We start from the raw sequence: 22,105 nt of genomic DNA on the forward strand, positions 1-22,105 counted from the left end.
ATCCTGGGGTAGGGATCCCAGGTAGCCCTGTCCATTACCTATTAGTATACCTTCTAATGCCCAGATCCTGAAGCTATGGTTCACAAGGGGGTTTTCATTTCCTGATTGCTGATGTATGTTGCTTTTAGGACATAGTTATCACCCATGAATCACCAATCAATAGCATGCAGGCACACTGTCCCTGCAATATATATATATACATACTGTATGAGTGAAATGCTTCGCATTCTGGAGCTTGGTGAATTTCACAGTTTAGCAACTGCCATAGCAACCTATAGTGACTGCTTTTGCAATCCAAATAGGTGGAAGCAGCAGATATCTTGACTATCTGTTTCAGTCCTTAATACATACAGTGGGCATTTAATATTTCTGGGTAGCCCCTGAAAATGACACATCGCCAATATTTTTCGGTACTTGTTTCCTAGCACGGCGCCCACGATATTAAGTTGTATGACATCTCATCGCATCGCATGCGGGCGTATGGCATGCAATGCTATTTTAAATTATATAAGGCCCTATACGGTTTTTAATTGTATAAGCACCCTAATGGGTGCTTAAAATGTTAAATGCACCCCCACGCCACCCCCAGTATTGACGTTAACTTGAAGCGTGGCGAGCACAGCGAGCCCGCGAGGGGCGGCGGTATGCGTCCTCCGACCTTTTCATACCCCCACTATCCACGTCGGTGTGGAGTTGATTTAATATAGTGTGGCGAGCGCAGCGAGCCACCGAGCCCGAAGCGTGGCGAGCGATGCGAGCCCGACGCATTACTTCACATGTATTCCGCGTCCCCTCTCGGGGCTCGCTGCACTCGCCTTGCTTAGGGCTCAGTGGCTCGCCACACTATATAAAATCAACTCCACGCCGACGTGGATAGTGGGGGTATGAAAAGGTCGGAGGACGCGTACCGCCGCCCCGCGCAGGCTCTCTGCACTCGCCACACTCCGGGTTGGCGTTGATAGTACGGGTGGCGTGGGGGTGCTTTTAACATTGTAAGCACCTATTACGGTGCTTATACAATTATTTATCTTATAGGGGGCACATTTAACATTGAAAACACCCATTAGTGTGCCTTTACAATTTAAAATCGTATACCAATGTATATGCCATATAATGGCATACAATTCGATGGTATACAATTTAAAATTATATAACATCGGCTAACATCGCATCGCATACCATCGTGTGCCTTATGGTATGCGATGCGATGGGCGCCGTGCTAGGAAACAAGTACCTATTTTTCTTTTAAACATTACAAACAATAAACGTTTGTATATTTTGACATCTAGTTAATGTGTTATATATTCATTTACCGAATCTCCATTATTTACTGAATGCTACTTTCAATGGGTCCATAAATTATTACTGATAAGACTCTTACTCTGAAAACCTGTATAGCAACTAGACACATTCATATTTTATATACAGAACAGCACTCTTGGGGAAATGTTATCAAGCTTTGCAAAGAGATAAAGTGGAGAAGATGTCAAAAGCAACCAATCAGCTTCGAACTGTAATTTAACCAGCACAGTATCTGAATTTTGGTTGCTTTGGGCAACTACTCAACTTTGTACCAGGATTGTTCCACTGTATTAGGGATTTTAGTGATGACTGGCAAGTAGACAGTATGCACTGTGCACATAATCACTGTCGATCTAGGGATGTGCGTTGACAGGACTGGCTCAAAGGCAGTAGGATGAATAGTGACAGTGAGGCTTATTGGCAACCACCAGTAGTGGCGCCGAGAGGGGGGACAGGTACTGTTTACCCAGATATTAGCTTGCTGGAGGGTCCCAGGTTCAGCTGCCTCCCCTTTCCCTATTGTAGACAGTGGGAGAGAGAGCGGATACTGCCACAGCAGCAATCTCCTTTCCCAGCCCAACACACACTGCTGTGTGCTGCACTGGGGACAAAGGTAGCTGCAGAAGCACTGTCCTCTCATTACAGCATAGTACTTGTTTCTCCTCACAGCACAGCACATCACACCTCACATCTACCCACAGCACCACACTCCCCTCACATCATGATCACAGCTCCATTGGCGCTAGTGGTCAGGAAGTGGGAGATTAGGAATCATTTATTGTGGGCGGTATGATGGCGGGAGCTTGTGTGAGTCAGTGTACTATGCAAAATTGGCCAACTGGCCCTGGCCAGGGCTATGACTCAGCTTTGAATATTGGTGTAACGTCTGGCCTAGCGTGAGCGGTGCCCGACATTAGTGGTGTGCCTGTGCACACAAGGCACAACCATTGTGTATGCCTATGAGATTATTTAAACAATGCAGTTAGGCATGTTTGATATTTCAATAGACTATAACGTGCAAATAGTAGAAAGGGGATACACTAATTACATCCATCATCTCCATATATATATATATATATATATATATATATATATATAGAGAGAGAGAGAGAGAGAGAGAGAGAGAGAGAGAGAGAGAGAGAGAGAGAGAGAGAGAGAGAGAGAGAGAGAGATGATGGAGAGCAAAGTGTTTGATAATTAATTAGATTTTAAACAGAAAATGTGACTTTATTTACAACTACCAAGACACAATGCTATCTTGTGTATATATAACATGGTCTACAGATAGGGTAATGCGACGTCAGAATTTATGATAACCACTGAGCCTGATTGAGATTTGTACACAAACCCGATGATTTATGTACATATTCGATAGCTGGGGACTGTGCATGGTCGCTCGTAGCAGGCATGGTGCTACGAGCGATATGGTCGGAGACCATCAAATGATCTCTATTTCCTTTCGGCTGCACGTGTGGGCATGTGTTTGCGTACATTCCCTCACATGTTACCGAGGGGACTTGGCAGCGGCGCTGGGATTGTGCAGATATTCAACCAGATGGCAGGTGGCATTAGAGGGCTTGCTAAGCAGCGAACAACCATTGCTTAGTGGGCCTTACTGAAACAGGCACAAAGAGTAATAATCACAGCAAAGCAATACTTAAATACTTCTCAAATAACAAGACTGAGGCTAATTCAAATAAATATAGGGTGAAATGTAAAGGGTGAGAGAATCAGAAAGTACAAAGTGAGAGATTTGGTAAGAAATCTCAATTTTTTTTAGGTGGCAATCATTTACACTGCAAAGTCAAACTGGTTTTGCAGTGTAAATGATTGCCGCTTTAAAAAACTGGAGATTTCTCACCAAATATCTCACTTTCTACTTTCTGATTCTCTCACCCTATTAAATTTCACCCAAAGTCTCTGATCCAGAGCGATGGGCATTAGATAACCAAGAAGGGACACAACCCAGACACCCCCCCCCCCCTCTTGGCAAGTGCCTTACATTGTGACAACAATAGCCTGTATATAATATGATCAATAGAGCTGCCACCACATCATGCAATGTAAGGGGGACAGAGCTGCTGCACATATCCAGTGTTCCTAGTTTCTTCTACCACGTTTATTGTATGTGAGGATCTGAGCCCCCAAATATCGTAATGGCAAGAGAGTAGCTGCCAGGAGGAAGAGAAAGGAGCCTTACCATGAAGTGGGAGATTGTGAGCTTAGAAAGTTCAGTACTGTTTCTATTATGTTTGTATATTTATGTATATGTTTAACCTTTTCCTGACCACTTATCTTATTTAAATGTTTGAAAGAGTCTATACTATAGACATGGGGTAGCCAACTCCAGTCCTCGAGAGCTACCAACAGTTAATGTTTTCCAGATCTCCTCACAGATTCACAAGTGAAGTAATTAGCTCCACCTGTGGATCTTTTAAAATGTGTCAGTGATTAATGAGTGCACCTTTGCAGAAGCTAGGTTGTCTGGAAAATGTGAACTGTTGGTAGCTCTCGAGGACTGGAGTTGGCTACCACTGCTATAGACCATCTGTACAGTTAAATATCAATATGGTATTCCATACAGTATCCAGTGTATAAAAAGACCAATTTTCAGGGCTGTTACTGCTCCCCCAGACTGGCGTACCTACTCCAATGCCCTGCAGAGTGGGAGATTTTGGATTACATTTGGAAACCCCCTTCTAAAAATCCTGTTATTAATCCAGTTCTGACTAGAAGACTGCAAAAAAGACAAGCAGCAGGGTGGGCGAAAGGCAATGGTTTATAAAGGTGCTGGCCGCCCACCCACCCGCCTGGATTCCTGGAAGGGAACTTACTCAGACTTCCCTCTAGTAATCCCCCCAGAGCATGGTCACCTGTCCGGCTACCCATACTAATGAGTTTAGTGACATCACGTGATGCACCGAACTGCATGACGCACAATGCTGCGCCCTCCTATATTCCTTACCCTCTTCTATTCCTGCTGTGGCGATGGTGTCTATACACTTAGACATAGTAGGACTGCACGAGAAACACAGGCAGTGTGGACTAGAACCTGGAGCCTGGATAATGATAGCGATTTATGAACAGACAGTTATTATTTATAACCCCCCACACACATAATTAAATATTCCCTATGCAATGTAAATGAAATATAAAAGCACAAATACTATTATAGTCCACTGTGCTCAGTAGTTGTGCAGCAGGTATTTAGTACATTGCATAATATTAATTAACTGGGGGGGGGGGGGTGTTGTATTAATAAATAAACATTCTATATGAAATGTAATACATAGTTGCCTACCCTCCCGCTTTTAGTGGGAGTCTCCCGTGTTTTGAACCTTTCTCCCTGTCCCCCGGAAAGCCCCGCCATCCTCCCGGTTTTTCAGCCTTCATGCTGAAAAATTGGACTGCGCATGCGCAAGTCCCAAAGTGCCGGGGGGGGGGGGGGGGGGGGGGGCGCGCGTGCTAGTTGCCAGCGCGACGTCATGACATACCTTGCGTCATGGTGTCGCTTTCCTGTTTGACGGCTACCGCGGAGGCTGTCAGCATCGTGTGTAGAGCATGTGCGGCAGCGGTGGGAGCGGTGCATGGCAGCCACTGCAGGGCTCTGTTGGCCTGGCAGCACGGAGAGCGGGAGCGAAAGCATGAGTGGATGGAGCGGCAGCGGTGAGTACCGCTTACAATTTCATTTGGTTAGTCCAACCCACGACTCCGCCCCCTTTTGTGCTATACCCACGGGCCCCGCCCCCTACTTGCTGCAGCTGGCTGTCCTCTCCCGGAGAGGGCAGCTGAAAAGTCGGCAACCCTGATGTAATAAAAATACACAAAGATATGAGTGCACCTGTTGCTAGCCCTGCTAAGGCAGCTGGGAGCGATAAACAAGTACTGATGGTGTGCATTGCTACTACTGAAAGCCCTCCCACTGACAGATACCTTCTTTGCTAACAGGAGTTTGAGTTTAAACCAAACTGTCTTCTCATGATTCATTTATAATGAAAGTAATTCAGTGCTGCAGAACAGACACACATTCAGGTTGGTTTGCAAGAGTTAACTCCTTCATTAATGGACAAAACCATATGCAGTGCAGGGAGAGCCGATGTCAAATGTGCAGAGGGAGTTAGACTTGGATGGGGTGTGTTCAAACTGAAATCTATATTGCAGTGTAAAAATAAAGCATTTAGTATTTAATTTGCACAGAAACAAAATAACTCACCCAAATGTAACTCTCTCTGCACGTTACATCTGCCACCTGCAGTTCACATGGTTTTGTCCATTAAAGAAGTTTGCTTTTGCAAACCGACCTGAATCACCCCGTTATTTTGAAGCCCTGTTATAACACTCTAGCCTCCCTGCTACCCTTCCATGAAAAGAGCAGAACTGATGCCTCTTCTGATCAGCTCATGCACAGTGATCACATGTGCCAATCATGGTTTCTCAGTAGGAGAAGCTTGGGACAGAGAAGGTTGTGTATAGAACAGGTGGCGTTATTTATAGTGATGCTTGTAATATTGCCAGTAGTTCTCTGCACAATAAGGAGAGTGAAGAAGACATTGAAGGTACTTCCAACTGTCAAATGGTATCAAAAGACAAATCAATATAGTAGCCAATTCACAAAGATAAAGGGGATACAGGGACTGCTTGTGATACCTTTGACATGCATGCTTTATTATCTGTGTCATTGAGTAAAGACATCTTTACTGGGGCAGGCTGTGTGTTATGAATATGACAGTAAGCATTGTGCAGTTACAATACATGCATGCATGCTCCTGCAGACTTGTACATGTGGGAAATGCGCATGGCACTTTGATGCTCAATTGCTAACAGCTGTCAGACCTTGCTAGTATTTCTAGTTCTACAATATTGCTGAATGAATGGTTAACGTTAACCTCATGGCAGCCATTGCGCTCATCCAGTGGGCACACAGCAGGTCAAGTGTCCGATAGCAACATTTATCAATGTTCAGTAAAAGGACCTGCAGAGAAGGATGTATTATGAGCACATCTTACCACATATGTTATTTATTAATAATAATAATAATAATTATTATTATTAGTAGTAGTATTTACAGAAACACTATAGACAAGGCCCAAGGGCAGAAGTCAGCAGAACATGGTACATTTGCATAGAATTGGGCACCCACATTTATCTTATATTTATGCATTGTTTCAGACATGTCCGACACTAAAATTACAATAATCTCATAATCTGTGGGATAAATGAGTAATGGGTCTGAAGACGGATAATTTGAACTATGAGCTGTCAAACTAATGCTATATTGTTTTTAGTAAGGTTATCAGCTATTATAGATACATCAGAATACTTTAAGATAGTTGTTGGTGAAATGAAATATGTAACATTTAAACTGTAGCACTGAACAATGATAAATACAGTGGACCACATGTATCAGGCTTCAAAAAGTGAAAAAGTGGAGATTGATAACCAGCCAATTGGCTCCTAACAGCATACCCTCCAACTGTACCGATTTTGCCGGTACAGTACCGTTTTTTTAACAGTCTGTACTGGCAAAATCATTTTGTACCGAATGTACCGTTTTTTTTCAAGTGTCCTCTGCTTTGTGGGGTGCCCGGCTCTCCCCTCCCATTCCCAAATGTTCTGTGCGTTTTTTTCAAGTGTCTTCTGCTCTTTGCGGTGCCTGGCTCTCCCCTCCCGTTCCTAAGTGTCCCTTGCGGCGCCGGCGGGCATTGCATGACGTCATGACGTCACTGCCGCACCAGCGCCGTACCCTGCGCACAGTCTGTGCGCTCAGGGGACGGAGAGACAACTGTACTGCCCTGCCTCACTGTCGGCGCGAAAGATCATGTGAGGCAGAGGCAGACTGGCAGGTGCACGGCGGCCGCCAGCCGGGGCACACATGAGGGGGGATCTGAGGAGTCTGACCCTGGTGACCCGGAGCTCAGCCCAGCTGCCTAACATGTTCAAGCTGCAGTGCACCAACACCTCCTGAGAGAGATCATCCTCTCCGTGAGTCACTGTCACAAAATCACATTCCAGTGAGCGTGGTGGGGGTGGGGGTATAGCCTGGACATTGTGACTGTGTCTGACTGGTGGATTAGTTTTATAAGTGGGCTGCTGGCAAATTAAATCAGTATATTTAATATATTATTTAAAAAATAAGTATATTAAATATATTGATTTAATATGCCAGCTTCATCAGGTGCTCAGCCAGGGGGCAGGGTCACTGCCATATGCCCCCCCCCCCCCCAGGGCCACTATGTTATTTCACACTGTCTCGGGCCACAAGAATAATGTGGGGAAAAAAACTGCCCATGCCACATTCGGAAAGGGGGCGTGACCACGCCCACTTTGTACGTGGCCACGCCCACTTTGCCCGTGACCACGCCCCTTCCTAAGTGTGTACCGATTTCTGCCCCTCAAATGTTGGAGGGTATGTAACAGTCATGTTTCAGTCTGGGCTTTAAAAATGACAGGTAGGAGCTGATTGGCTGGTTGTTTATCACACTTCACTTTATCTCTTTTTGAAGCTTGATACATCTGCCCCAGTGTCTATCTACTGTATAAAATCCAGTATGATCATCATAGGACACATTTTCAACATTCTTAAATCTGATCTTTGACAAATCATTTCAGGTTTGTAGTCTGTACAATGCCAGTACAAAAGAGAATGGACATCTCTGCTAGTTTATCTTTGTATACACCTGCTGTACTGCAGATGCTAAGCAAGAACTGGGAATCATAGGCAACACATAACTTAAGCCAAGAATATTAAGATAAAGTGCCGCAGAATGTTTCATCATCAGAAAGTATAAACACAACGGTTTTGATAGGTGTACGAGATTAGGAAGCTTCATCTGCTCTTTACAAATGAAAAGAAACACACTTGTGATAATTGCAGCTAACTGTAGGAATTAATTAAAGCAGTGGATGACATTCAGAATGAATGTAGAATTATTGCTATCCTAGCCTCTTTTTGTATAACATTACAGTAAGATTACAGATCACAAAAGCCAAGATAAAGTATTCTAATGTCAGTAAGAATTGTATGCAATTCTGCTTTTCTGTTAACATGTCAGCAGTAACAATAATAATTTTATTTATATAGCGCTCTTTCTCTAATAGGACTCAAGGCGCTTAACAGATAGAATGAATGTAATACAATACAGAAACAATGAAGTACAGAAAAGCTTTTTAAACACAATACTTAAGGGAATGAAGGAAATGCTTGGGTAAACAGGAAAGTCTTGAGAGTGTTTTTGAAGGATTCTAGAATGGGGGCCTCTCGAACTGTGCAGGGAAGTGAGTTCCATAATGTTAGAGCCGCATGGCTAAAATGCTTGACCCCCAGATGAATTACAGGAGATCCTAGTTACTGCTAAAAGTCCTTCATCTTCAGATTAGGGGCGGGATTCTCTAAAATCCGCAGCCCAGTATCGCCGGCATACGCATTTCTAATGACCGCATATTCTCTAAAATATGCGGTCATTAACGCAAGGGACAGCTCTTGCGGTAAGAGCTGTCCCTTGCGATGCGGCGCCGTTGCTGGACTTCCGGGTCTATGACCCGGTAATCCGTCTGCGCAGACCGACGCTCCGGCCGCGGGGCATGCTGGGAGGGATCCCTCACACAGCGCTGCGGTAAGAAGCCCATAGGCTTCTGCAGGGGATCGCCAGCTTTTTCTGGCGATTCCCTCCGCAGCGCTGACACTGCGAAGGGGGGTTAGAGAATACAGAAATGCGGTAAAAACCCCAATAACGGGGTTTTTACCGCATTTCTGTGATAGAGAATCTCGCCCTAGGTACCTTGGGCTTTGGTCATGTAGCGCTTTGAAACTCAGTAAGTTGATCTTGAAAATTATTCAGCATTTTATGGGCAGCCAGTGAAGGGAGTAGAGAATGGGAGTTATGTGGCTAGAACGGGGCTGGTTGGTTAACAGCCTGGCAGCTGTGTTTCGTAACAGCTGGAAGCGGTGCAGTTCTTTTGCTGGGAGACCAAGGTAGAGGGCATTGCAGTAATCCACTGTGATTTCCTACAATGCGAATTTTCACCCAAACATTGACATCTCTAAAAAATCAATGTAAAATACAGATTTGAAAGTAGGACAGAAGATATGTAAATAAAGTCTTCTTCATTTGGACAAGATATACACACACACACACACATACCAAAAATATATGGGAAAAGTGTGATATGACATGGAGCAGTTGACTTGAAAAATGCTTCAAGTTTGGAAATGATGTTAGATCACCAGCTATATGTCAACAGGTTAGTAGGGAGATTAATGTTGTTATTTGAATACCTTTAGATTTGTATATAATGTTGTAGTTAATACAAAATACATTAACAACATTGCAAATAATGTGTTACAAGTGAACAGTGCCCACAATGCAGGAACGTGGTACCCTAATCAGTATAGCAGTACACAATGCAAAGATGTGGTACCCTAATCAGTATAGCAGTACACAATGCAAAGATGTGGTACCCTAATCAGTATAGCAGTACACAATGCAGAAACATGTTACAATAATCAGTATAGCAGTACACAATGCAGAGATGTGGTACCCTAATCAGTATAGCAGAACACAATGTAGAAATGTGGTACCCTAATCAGTATAGCAGTACACAATGTAGAAATGTGGTACCCTAATCAGTATAGCAGTACACAATGCAGAGATGCGGTACCCTAATCCAGTGGTTCCCAAACTTTTTCAAATCTCGGCACCCTAAAGCATCAGCGTTTCTTCAAGGCACCCCTAGGCCAAAAGTTTGTTATTTAGAAATTTAAAAAAAAAATGAAATACATTGTTTTATATGTCATACAAAGGTTTAATTATGGATGATGGACAGGATTAGCTTCAGTTTGTCCACATATTTTATTATTAGTAGCCCGCCAGCAATGTTTTTGCCTTTTACATTGACCATAAATAATTTGAATTGGTCCTTGGCCACCAATCCAAGGCACCCCTGCAAGTGTCCTGAGGCACCCCAGGGAGACACAGCACAGAGTTTGGGAACCACTGCCCTAATCCATATAGCAGTACACAATGCAGAAACATGTTCCCCTAATCCATACTTGCCGACTTTGGCATACTCCTTTCCAGGAGAAACCCGGAGAGGAGTGAAAGGGGGCGGGTAGAGGCTTCGTTTTGGGGGCGGGGCACGGGGGATGTCATCAAGCCCTGCCCCCATGACGGGCTGAAGCCTCAATTTGCGGGTCCGTGGGTGGGGGGAGGGGCTAAAAATGACGCGAGGGAGAGGGGGAGCCGGGGCTGTAGGGAAATGCGGGAGACTTGCCCCCCTTCCCGGGGGACCGGGAGGGGGACCCGATTTGCGGGACCCTCCCGGCCATTCCGGGAGGGTAGGCAAGTATGCCCTAATCAATATAGCAGTACGCAATGCAGAAACATGTTACCCTAATCAATATAGCAGTACACAATGCAGAAATGTTTTACCCTAAAAAACATAGCAGTACAGTTCAATATAGTAGAACAACGTGGTAGCCTAATCAGTATAGCAGTACACAATGCAGAAATGTGTTACACTAATCAATATAGCAGTACACAATGCAGAAATGTGTTACACTAATCAATATAGCAGTACACAATGCAGAAACTTGGTATAGTAGCCAAATCAATATAGCAGTACATTTCTAGTGGGATATAAACACAAGCACTCAGTAGTCCATGCTATCTTCCCATGATCTCTGGGCTCCTGTTGCTAGAAATTACATTGCATCAAGTGGTGAGCATGCTGCGGTGCTTGAGATCTTTAAACACCTCATATCTTGTGGTATACACACTGTGGTGCTGAGGTACATTTAAGTAATACCTTATGAAGTGTGGATTGAAAAAAGAACACTACAGTGCTGGAATAAGGTGTGAAAGCAGTTGTTCCCTTCTGAAGAAAGCACAGTGCGGTGCTCCAAAACAATCTTCAGGCAATAGCATCTGGTGCCGGTCTACGTGCTTCATAAACAGCTCCTCTTACTGTTGTTAATACAGAATAGGGTGGTTATATACTATTGTCTAGCCTGAACATCTCCCGGTAGCTGTGATTACAGGAATTCCTTGATTAGTTTATGACATTTTCTCTTATATGTTTTATGTTGCAAGAGAGTATTTTTTTTTTCTTTAGAGAAAATTCAGTTTATTTTATTTTTGGGTGCATATCAGGATGAACAATTCCGGAACAACAACATAAAGATAAACAGAGAATGCAACCTAAAGGTGTCAATACACGTTACAATTATTGTATACAATATTGTATACAATATCGCATCTCATAGCATATCGGTTTTGCGATGAGATCAGATGAGATGAGATCTAGTACAAAAAGTAGGTGCAGCACATACTTTTTGTACTAGATCTCATCTCATCTGATCTCATCGCAAAACCGATATGCTATGAGATGCGATATTGTATACAATATTGTATACAATAATTGTAACGTGTATGGGCACCGGTGTATAGAGATAAAAGTGCCCATACACGCAGCAATTATCGAATGCGTTTTGTACTTTTAAAGTACAAAACGCATAGCATATACAATAATCGTAGCGTGTTTATGGGCCAAAGCGATGCGACGCGATGCGCATTCCCGGAAGTCCGATATTGTATGCTCCAAAAAGTATGTGCAGCACGTACTTTTTAGACTACATCAGAAAATTACCAGTACAAAAACGGGTTAATCACATCGCACACATCAAAATACACATCGCATCGCATTCTGGCAGAAAAATTGTATAGAACCATTATACAGTCAAAAACACATAGCACAGTAAAATTGGTGTGTGTATGGGCACCTTAAGCAATAAAAAGCACATACAGCAAAAAAAAAAGAAAACGTAAATGGATTGTCCTGACTAAGTTGAGTGGCATGAAGGTGGAAGAAAGTATTTTATATATTGAGATCTCTTTTGTTTGCACTCTCCTGATATTTATAGCTTGCCCACTTTTTATTCTTCCTTCCTAGCATTTTTATACAGTTTTACGCTAATTTTTAAAATGTGTGTCTTTTATAAATAAAATCAACATTACTAGTACACCATGAGTAAAAACCTAAATGCAATGTTAAGGTATTTAAAAACAAAACATTACAGATAATCAGCTATAAAACTGTAATCAGAGTTTGTATAATTTCCCCGTGATTGTGGGGGTTTCCTCCGAGTACTCCGGTTTCCTCCCACAATCCAAATATATAGTGATAGTATATATTGGTAGGCTAACTGGCTCCCAATAAAATTAATTTATGAGTGAATAAGAGATGGGCGAAGTGACTCACTAAAAAGAGCGGAGCTGCATTTGAACACTCAGTGAAAAGAACTAGTTCTCTGAACTCCTGTCTCAGTAGTCCACTGATTCATACAGTCCACAGATCAGTTCACTGACTCATACACACAGCCTAATGAGTCAGTGCAGTACCTCTAAGCTACCATGTGTGGCACTTCTGTGCTCAGGCAAATGCATTGTATGAAAACGAAACAGAAGATCATATCATAGCACAATAGGCCTCCAAGAAGAACTACCATTCACCTCAAGAGAGCAACAGCTCACTCACTCTTTTAAAAGAACTAGTTCACTCAAGGATGGAATATCTCTAGAGTGAATGTGTCTGTATGTACATGTGGTAGGCAATATAGATTGTAAGCTCCACTGGGGCAGGGACTGATGTGAATGTTAAAATATTCTCTGTACAGCGCTGCAGAATATGTGTGGGCTGTATAAGAAACTTAATAAATAAATAATATCCTATGACACCGCTCATGTGATCATTTAGCACCAATGTGCTGTAAGCTGGCAATTTCATGATGTCACAAGATGCTTTTAAGGAGCATACTTCTGCTAGTCCATGGGGCAGTATTCAGACCTGACCTCACAGCTGAAAAGTTGCAGGCTGGGCAGTTATTGATAGACTGTGCATGTGTACGGCCCGTAGAATGCATGCGGGAGGCTGTCCTGCAATAAAAGCCTGCTATGAGTTTAATCACTGGCCGTCCGCAACGTGATTGACAGGAAGCTGGCATTTGGGGGTGGTAACTAGATGTTTTCTGGGAGTGTCAGGGAAAACGTACACGTGCCTAGGTGTTTTAGGGGAAGTCGTGTGAGGTCAGCTCCAGCACTGATTAGTCTGTTTCTATCGCAGCCACTGTGTAAGTCCTGGGCTACGCACAGACTGCACACAGTGAAAAAAATATTAAATGGTGAGCAGCAAATGGATTTGTAGCTATTCGCAGGCCTGCAATATTTTCCAAAATATTGGTGACAGATGAATTGGTGCACGTCATTTTGTGGAGCAGGGCACACCATAGATGAATCTATTAAATAGCTAGAATATGGCAATCAGATAAAGGTTGGAGAAGCATATTTTCATGGATATTTTTGTCAGAGCACCGTAAAAGAAATTAAAACATTGTGCACCCCTCCCCAGTTCCATAATTGGTCCATAATTCCATAATTAGTCCCAGTTCCCAGTTAGGTGGTGGACAGAAAATTTTTTTGAATGTCTAAGAGAGCGAAAATTACTGGTCAGCTGCAGCAACACACTATTCAATTATCGAAAGATTAGGCAAATTAGATTGGACAAACTATTGCACAGTGCATACAAAGCATAAAAACAAGTATAGAATAGCAATCCCTAAAACTCTATGCAAAGCCGTCCTCCCCCCCCCCCCCCCCCCCCCCCCCCCCCCCGCTGAAGGCGCCGGGCAGGGGGGAAAGCCTCTCATTTGTGTATGCACTAAGCGGCTTTCCCCCCAGCAATAAATGCGATCATCACTGTCCATACATGCTGGGCATAATCGCCCGGTGTGTATGGACCTTTAGCAGTTTCCTAAAAAAAAAAGAAGGATAATGAACAATGGTATCACAATAGTAAACAGGTAACCGATGTAAAGCACAATTAGACTTGGATGGGACTAAGGCAATCCCCAGTCTGGACACTGGAGGGAGTCAGGATGCAGTAGTGTGGAACACTCCAAGTGCTGTAGGAAGCAGGATTCACTCAGGAGCAACTGGAGACACTGCTACTCTAAGGACATCATTGCACTGACTGTTTGCCTAGCCTAATCCCAGCATATTTAGGAAGTGAGTGCAGCGGATTGGTTGTTGCAAAATGATGTCAACATGGCTCTGCCAGGATTGGTGGAGAAGCATCATTCGGGTAAAACTAATATGGCTGCGCCCATGCTGGGAGTTGGTCGAAATTTTGGAGTGCATGTGGATAGGCCTGAGGCCTGTAACTTGTCTGAGGATAAACATACTGGAGAGCGCTGTCAGAGAGGCCACGCAAGTGACACCCGCCGGAATGACAATGAGGGAGCCGTCAATCACAAGCAGCCGGCGCTGGACACCGGAGCACCAAAGCATGACTGCAGCCTGGAGAAACACCTGGATGGAAAGTGTTTCTCAGACACTGGATCGTGACAAGCAGGTTCTCACTAACCTAAACTTGTCCTTAGGCGTTCTCACTCATTTTGTCACATTTGACGCTTTGTTCTTTGGCACTAACAACAGAGCAAGCTTAAGCTAATAGCCTGTAATTGTGAGAAACCTTCTGTATTGATTAAAAGGTCAAAATCAGGGCTCACATTAGACACTTACCCCTCCTGCGCATGGCCTCCTCGCTCTCAGGTTTGCGGCTCACAGATACGACCTTCATACTTAGATGACCACCACCTTGACGAATCAGCGATACTACTTGCTTATGACCAACCTTCACAACATTTACTCCATTCACCTGAAGAAAAGAATAAAGAGGGGGTGGGAATCTGCTTGTGTCTGGTTGAGATATTCAAAAAACACATACTTTATAACTAGGAAACCTTATATTTAGCCAAAGGGGGAAATTGACTGAGATGTAAGTTCTATTATAGATGGGATTTTGCTATTGGAAACCAATCAGATACTACCTGTTATCTTCTAGAAGGAGTTAAAAAAATAAGAAGTAGATTCTAATTGGTTGCCCATAGGAACATTCCATGTGAATTAGAACTCCCATCTTAGTAATTTTCCCCCAAAGTGTATTGGAGGCTAAAGAAAAGACATAACTAGATGGTCACATAAACTGATTTTCTGCATACTGATTGTATACCTCTATCAAGAAGTCTCCTGTCCGAAGACCTGCTCGCCATGCTACGCCATCCACATCCACTGACTCCAGATACTGCAAAGCGGGGAAAGCTGGTGTAGGTGTGAACTCCTCAATCGGGGTCTCTGCTACAAGGGCAATATCATTTTTAAAATGAGGTTAATTTTTCAATGTTTCACAACTATTATAAACCAGACATTTTCAAAGGCTATTTCTATAGACTGAATTCACATATATTATTGCAAATGTCGGCATTCTAAGGAGATTGGCAACAGGCAACCATCCCATTTCTCTCCCTTAATTTATAATATGGATTAAATATAAATAGTTTGTATGCCTTATATAGATCTTAGACCAATATCCATTGCTTACTTCCAATTTTCTTTTGAGTAAACAGGTGTTATCTGCAACAGCAATATACTACAGTATATAGTATTAGATATAGGGGAAGACTGGCCAGGTGGAAATCTAAACTAAAGTCTCTCCAACAGCAAGGGAGTACTTTTGTTTGTCAATCCACTAAAATCATTATAGGATGCTTGAAGACAATGTTTTTGACAAATGACAAATCCAAGTTTTTAGTGTCCCAGATTTTACAAACAGATCTGCATTTATTTAGAGCAGTTTTCAGGATGGACAGATACTATTTCACTTTTGCTGGTTTCATACGTCTGTTGGCAACAATTATTCTGTGCGAAAAAGCATGGCGGCTTTTGTGTCCTGTCATGTTTTCACATCTTTCACATTTCAATATACATTGAGTCTCATCCATAAGTATTTGAACGTGACTGGTCTACACTTGTATCCTGCACGTATATATCAGTGTTACATTATGCTGAGCCACCTTACAAAAGGCTGTGAATTCTCATTTCAACCGTCAAGTTCGGTAACTAAGTCACACAAGTATCTATGGACCGGAATGTAGAGATCACGTGTGATCCAGTGGCCTGTCTAATTTAGTAGCGAAGAGCCTGATCTATATTTTGAGATAGAGCAACAATCATAAAGTGATGTGAAAATATTTGCGGTATGGTAAACATTATATGTACTACTCCCTTCAAAGAACAGCACAAACAGGTTCAAACAGAAGAACATTTGTGAAAAGATACTGGAAGAGTGCCCTATGTCATCTTTCAAGTATGGTGAAGGTAACGTGTTGGTCTGGGGCTGCTTTGGTGATGGTAAAGTGAGAGATTTGTACAAGGTAAAAAGGATTTTGAACAAGGAAGGCTATCACTCCATTTTGCAACGCCATGCCACACCCTGTGGAAAGTGCTTGATTGGAGCCAATTTCCTCCTCCAACAGGACAATGACCCAAAGCACACCTCCAAATTATGCAAGAACTATTTTGGGAAGAAGCAGGCAGCTGGTATTCTGTCTGTAAATGAGTGGCCAGCACAGTCACCAGATCTCAACCCCATCGAGCTGTTGTGGGAGCAGCTTGACCATATGGTACAAGAACTGCCCATCAAGCCAAGTCAACTTGTGGGAGGTGCTTCAGGAAGCGTGGGGTGAAATTTCTTCAGATTCACTCAATAAATTAACAGCTAGAATGCCAAAGGTCTGCAATGCTGTAATTGCTGCAAAGGGAGCAATCTTTGACAGCAAAACAACAATGGGGTTTGGGGTTTACTAATGCTGCTTATATTGCCATCGCCTTGACAAAGGTCCGCACCAGGACCGAAGCGTCGGCAGGCTATCGATTGGATTAAAGTCTGGACTTATACTTTTTATTGAGAAGACTGGTGAGTGCTGTTTTTCCCTCTTTTGGGATTTCTGGGTATGTAATTGGGAGTGCTGACTCATTACATAACTCTCTAAATGGCACCCCAGCGGACGACTAGGTTAATGGTGAGAGTACAGGGCTTTTGGTTTCATATATCTATATTAGAGAGAGAGAGAGAGAGAGAGAGAGAGAGAAGGGAAGGGGGAGGTTAGGGTTTGGAACTAGAGGGAGGCTTAAGGATTAGAATAATAACACCTAGTGAAATGCTGGAGGCCTGACACAAAAGTGACAACCAGATGACCTCCAACATAAGGGTTACCATAGGAACAGGACTATGGAGTTTATGCTGCTATCGCATTAGGATGAAAAACTTTGAAAACTGAGAAAAAGTCATTTGTTTTTGGTTTTATCATTTGTATATAGTATAATGGCATGCAACTGCTTTTAATGTATGAATTCATATTTTAAATACAAAAGTTGAAAATCCATTCCATCGGGTGAATGTGAATAAACATTCTACCCGCAAAAAGTGCTCTTACTATTGCATTAATTGTGGCTCAGGTGTTTTGGGGATTGACTACACTGGTAAAAAGCAGCTGCTGGTAGAACGCAAACCTGGTAGAAATACTTGTTAGTTCCTCCATTCCTCATGACCACTGGAACCTGGAAGCCACACTGAAGCCACTGGATAAATCAGGAGCAGTGAAGTTACTGCTCAACCATCAGGAGAAATATGTAAATAAAATCAATTCTGATATGGTCCAAATAGACATTACGACCATGTCAACGTGGAGGATGCTGACATCATGGCTTTTGATATATCATGCCACACCCCATTTTAATATCAAGAAATTGAGAGTTTCAGATATGTGCAATTCTTTGTATCTATAAAAATAAATGGACAACTGATGTCTGCGCAGTCTAGTTATCCTTTTCTACTGTGAATGCGCAAAATGCCCAGAAAAACCACAGTCATTAGGTCGACCCCGGAAGGTCGACTGTCCCCAAGGTCAACAGGGTTAAATGTCGACATGGCTCAAGGTCGACATGACTTAAGGTCGACATGGGCAAAGGTCGACATGGTTTTAGGTCGACAGTCATTAGGTCGACATGAGTTTTTCACTGTTTTTTGAGCCGACATGTGCCGACAGGCGGTATTTCATGCCCTACCATCCACTAGGGCGTGGTGGGAGAATAAAATAGTGTGCCGAGCGCAGCGAGGCACCGTGCCCGAAGCATTGCGCGCGAAGCGAGCGATGCGAGGGGCTGTGGTTCAACTCCAACTGTGTCCATGTCGACTGTGTCGACATTCGGGTCAAAAAAACAGTGAAAAACTCATATCGACCTAATGACTGTCGACCTAAAACCATGTCGACATTGGCCCATGTCGACCTTAAGTCATGTCGACCTTGAGCCATGTCGACCTTTAACCCTGTCGACCTTGGGGACAGTCGACCTTCCGGGGTCGACCTAATGACTATAGACCTAAGTCTGTCCTGACAGATGTACCGCTTTCCTTGCAACACAGCTTGCAGTGGATAACCATGGGTGGAACACCCATGGTTATATACTGCAAGCAGTCAAGGGTAGTGATCAAAAAAGTGCCCTCAAAACTAAAATAACTATTACACAAGTTGTGAAGTGTTTCCAAGTGTTTGCGAATTTCTTTTCTGCATCCTGGTAAATCACTTCCTCTAGAAGTTGAAAATGTGTAAGGACAGTGGGCCTTATTCGGGTTGGAGCGGCCGGGCCGTACGCGGACGTCCCGGGTTTTTTTATGATCTGCGCATGCGTACATTCGCTAATGCGCAGGCGCGAACACTCCACAACGCTTACGGACGGGTCTCTACGTGCGAAAAAACCTATACGCGAGTGTACGGGCATTGGGGGCGGCATAGGGGCGTGATGAGGGGAGCGGCCGAAATAATGAGGGAAAATGGGCGTAAATATGGGCGTACACGGGGTGTGCACCAAAAATGAGCGGTGCTACTACCGCACGATCGACTACAGCACCGTTCATTTCGGACACAAAACAGGCGGCCGCCAACCGCCATCTCAAACCACCCCTACAGATACCGCATGCCAGCGTGCGCCTGGGTTTGCTAATTTACGCTGCTTACTACCAAACACATACACCTGAATGTAATAACCAATGCTGCAGTCTATTAAGTCCAAACCATGATTTCACTACCTGCAAGCCACACACAGCACTCAAACACATTGGAAGCTTATCTTTCCATACTTCTCTGCATTTAAAGGTTTGTTTAATTTAAGTACATAGGGGGAGGGGCCCTAAACTGCACACCCTGGACATATGAGGTGCTACCTGCTGAGACTTGTAGTGCAGCAAGCAGGAGGAGGAGTTTGCAGGTGCACACTAAATATATATGCTAGACCTTTTAATATCTTGCTATATTGCATTTGAGGTTATTAGCATAGTAATGGCCATTAGTATCGGCTTGTCCACCGCGTCCAGGTTACCTCATTAGGACAAGTCCCTAACACTACTCTGGGACAGGTCCAGGGCACAGGGCCCCCCAGGCCAGCCCAGCAGAACCACCCCATGGCATCACATTAGTGTAAAATTAAAGTGATAGTAAAAGGGATAGGGGAAATTATATGTGATAGGACTTACCAAGGTAAGAAGTAATAATAAATGTGAAGGGTGCTACATATATATTAAACAAACTAAAGGGGTGATTGAAAGTATACGATATGATGCCATGGAGCAGCCCAGCAACAGCAGCCCAAAGAGCCCTGAGCCCCAAACACGGTCCCACAGACTAACACTCAGCATATATGTATAGTAGGACTTACCCTCATAGTGCCAAGCTCACATATAATTTCCCCTATCCCTTTTACTATCACTTTAATTTTACACTAATGTGATGCCATGGGGTGGTTCTGCTGGGCTGGCCTGGGGGGCCCTGTGCCCTGGACCTGTCCCAGAGTAGTGGGCCCCTCCCCCTATGTACTATATATTGTGTATTCATACACACTGGAAGGAACTAGAGACGCCTTCCTCCTAAACTTGCACCCCACCCACCTGTCCCAAATTGATTTTAATTAGGTTGGAGTCCCAACATTCAAGACTGCACACCTCAGCTTGGCACTATGAGGGTAAGTCCTACTATACATATATGCTGAGTGTTAGTCTGTGGGACCGTGTTTGGGGCTCAGGGCTCTTTGGGCTGCTGTTGCTGGGCTGCTCCATGGCATCATATCGTATACTTTCAATCACCCCTTTAGTTTGTTTAATATATATGTAGCACCCTTCACATTTATTATTACTTCTTACCTTGGTAAGTCCTATCACATATAATTTCCCCTATCCCTTTTACTATCACTTTAATTTTACACTAATGTGATGCCATGGGGTGGTTCTGCTGGGCTGGCCTGGGGGGCCCTGTGCCCTGGACCTGTCCCAGAGTAGTGTTAGGGACTTGTCCTAATGAGGTAACCTGGACGCGGTGGACAAGCCGATACTAATGGCCATTACTATGCTAATAACCTCAAATGCAATATAGCAAGATATTAAAAGGTCTAGCATATATATTTAGTGTGCACCTGCAAACTCCTCCTCCTGCTTGCTGCACTACAAGTCTCAGCAGGTAGCACCTCATATGTCCAGGGTGTGCAGTTTAGGGCCCCTCCCCCTATGTACTATATATTGTGTATTCATACACACTGGAAGGAACTAGAGACGCCTTCCTCCTAAACTTGCACCCCACCCACCTGTCCCAAATTGATTTTAATTAGGTTGGAGTCCCAACATTCAAGACTGCACACCTCAGCTTGGCACTATGAGGGTAAGTCCTACTATACATATATGCTGAGTGTTAGTCTGTGGGACCGTGTTTGGGGCTCAGGGCTCTTTGGGCTGCTGTTGCTGGGCTGCTCCATGGCATCATATCGTATACTTTCAATCACCCCTTTAGTTTGTTTAATATATATGTAGCACCCTTCACATTTATTATTACTTCTTACCTTGGTAAGTCCTATCACATATAATTTCCCCTATCCCTTTTACTATCACTTTAATTTTACACTAATGTGATGCCATGGGGTGGTTCTGCTGGGCTGGCCTGGGGGGCCCTGTGCCCTGGACCTGTCCCAGAGTAGTGTTAGGGACTTGTCCTAATGAGGTAACCTGGACGCGGTGGACAAGCCGATACTAATGGCCATTACTATGCTAATAACCTCAAATGCAATATAGCAAGATATTAAAAGGTCTAGCATATATATTTAGTGTGCACCTGCAAACTCCTCCTCCTGCTTGTTGTTTAATTTAAGGTAAGAATCTTTTTAAGACCTGCTTATATATGCTAAGGTAGGTATTTGTTAAACAGTTAGACACATTCACTACGTGCTTTCATAGACTTTACACAGTAGCACACTCAATCTACAAAAGTCGACATGTGTCAACGTGTTCACTCTAATACAAACATAGGTTTTGTATTTATGATACAATAACAGAAACCACATCTAACACCTACAAAGGATGTTTCAGCAATGTATTAAGCCCATGCCCACTATTTTGCACATTAATTAATTCAATCAATTAATTAATTTTCATAATTATAGTTGAAAGGCAAGATTTGCAGGTCCATATATGTGAAGGGTATGTCAGCGTACACGGACGTACGCTCACTCTCACGAGCGGTGACATAAGCTGACTTTTCTATTGAAAACTATAGGGACCCGTCCGTGCAAGCTGGCGTACGCTCAGATAGCCGCAAGAAGTCGGTGGGAAGACGGACGAGAGACGTCCGTAAACGGTGGTGTACGCTCAATTGTACGCCAGTTGTCGGAGTGTAAGGGCTGGCCCGTCCGTGTACGTTGGCGTACGCACATTTGTACGCCACTCCCCTTCGACGTTGTTTCTGGCCGTACGTATGCGGCTGAGTTGTGGGTGGACTTAACCCCAACGGCCGCGTGCGATTAGCGTACGTTAATAGCGAACGTACGCACGTTTGGCCGCTCCGATCAGAATAAGGCCCATTGTCCTTTACCCT

At 43.7% G+C, this 22,105-nt stretch overlaps 1 protein-coding gene across 6 annotated transcripts in view; it reads right to left on the reverse strand.

The window, feature by feature from the left end:
* Nucleotides 1-22,105, reverse strand: part of SHANK3 (SH3 and multiple ankyrin repeat domains 3) — a 284,352-nt gene that overhangs the window by 31,332 nt on the left and 230,915 nt on the right. For all 6 annotated transcript variants that reach the window (XM_083183197.1, XM_083183195.1, XM_083183196.1 and 3 more), the window contains exons 17-18: nucleotides 15,367-15,491; nucleotides 14,877-15,012 (exon numbers count right to left, since the gene is read on the reverse strand). In XM_083183197.1, the coding sequence (XP_083039323.1) occupies nucleotides 14,877-15,012; nucleotides 15,367-15,491 (261 nt within the window). The remainder of the gene's footprint in view (nucleotides 1-14,876; nucleotides 15,013-15,366; nucleotides 15,492-22,105) is intronic.

This window comes from Crinia signifera, chromosome 4, assembly GCF_055691185.1.
Source record: "Crinia signifera chromosome 4, ASM5569118v1, whole genome shotgun sequence".
In the NCBI taxonomy this organism is placed as follows: Eukaryota; Metazoa; Chordata; class Amphibia; order Anura; family Myobatrachidae; genus Crinia; species Crinia signifera.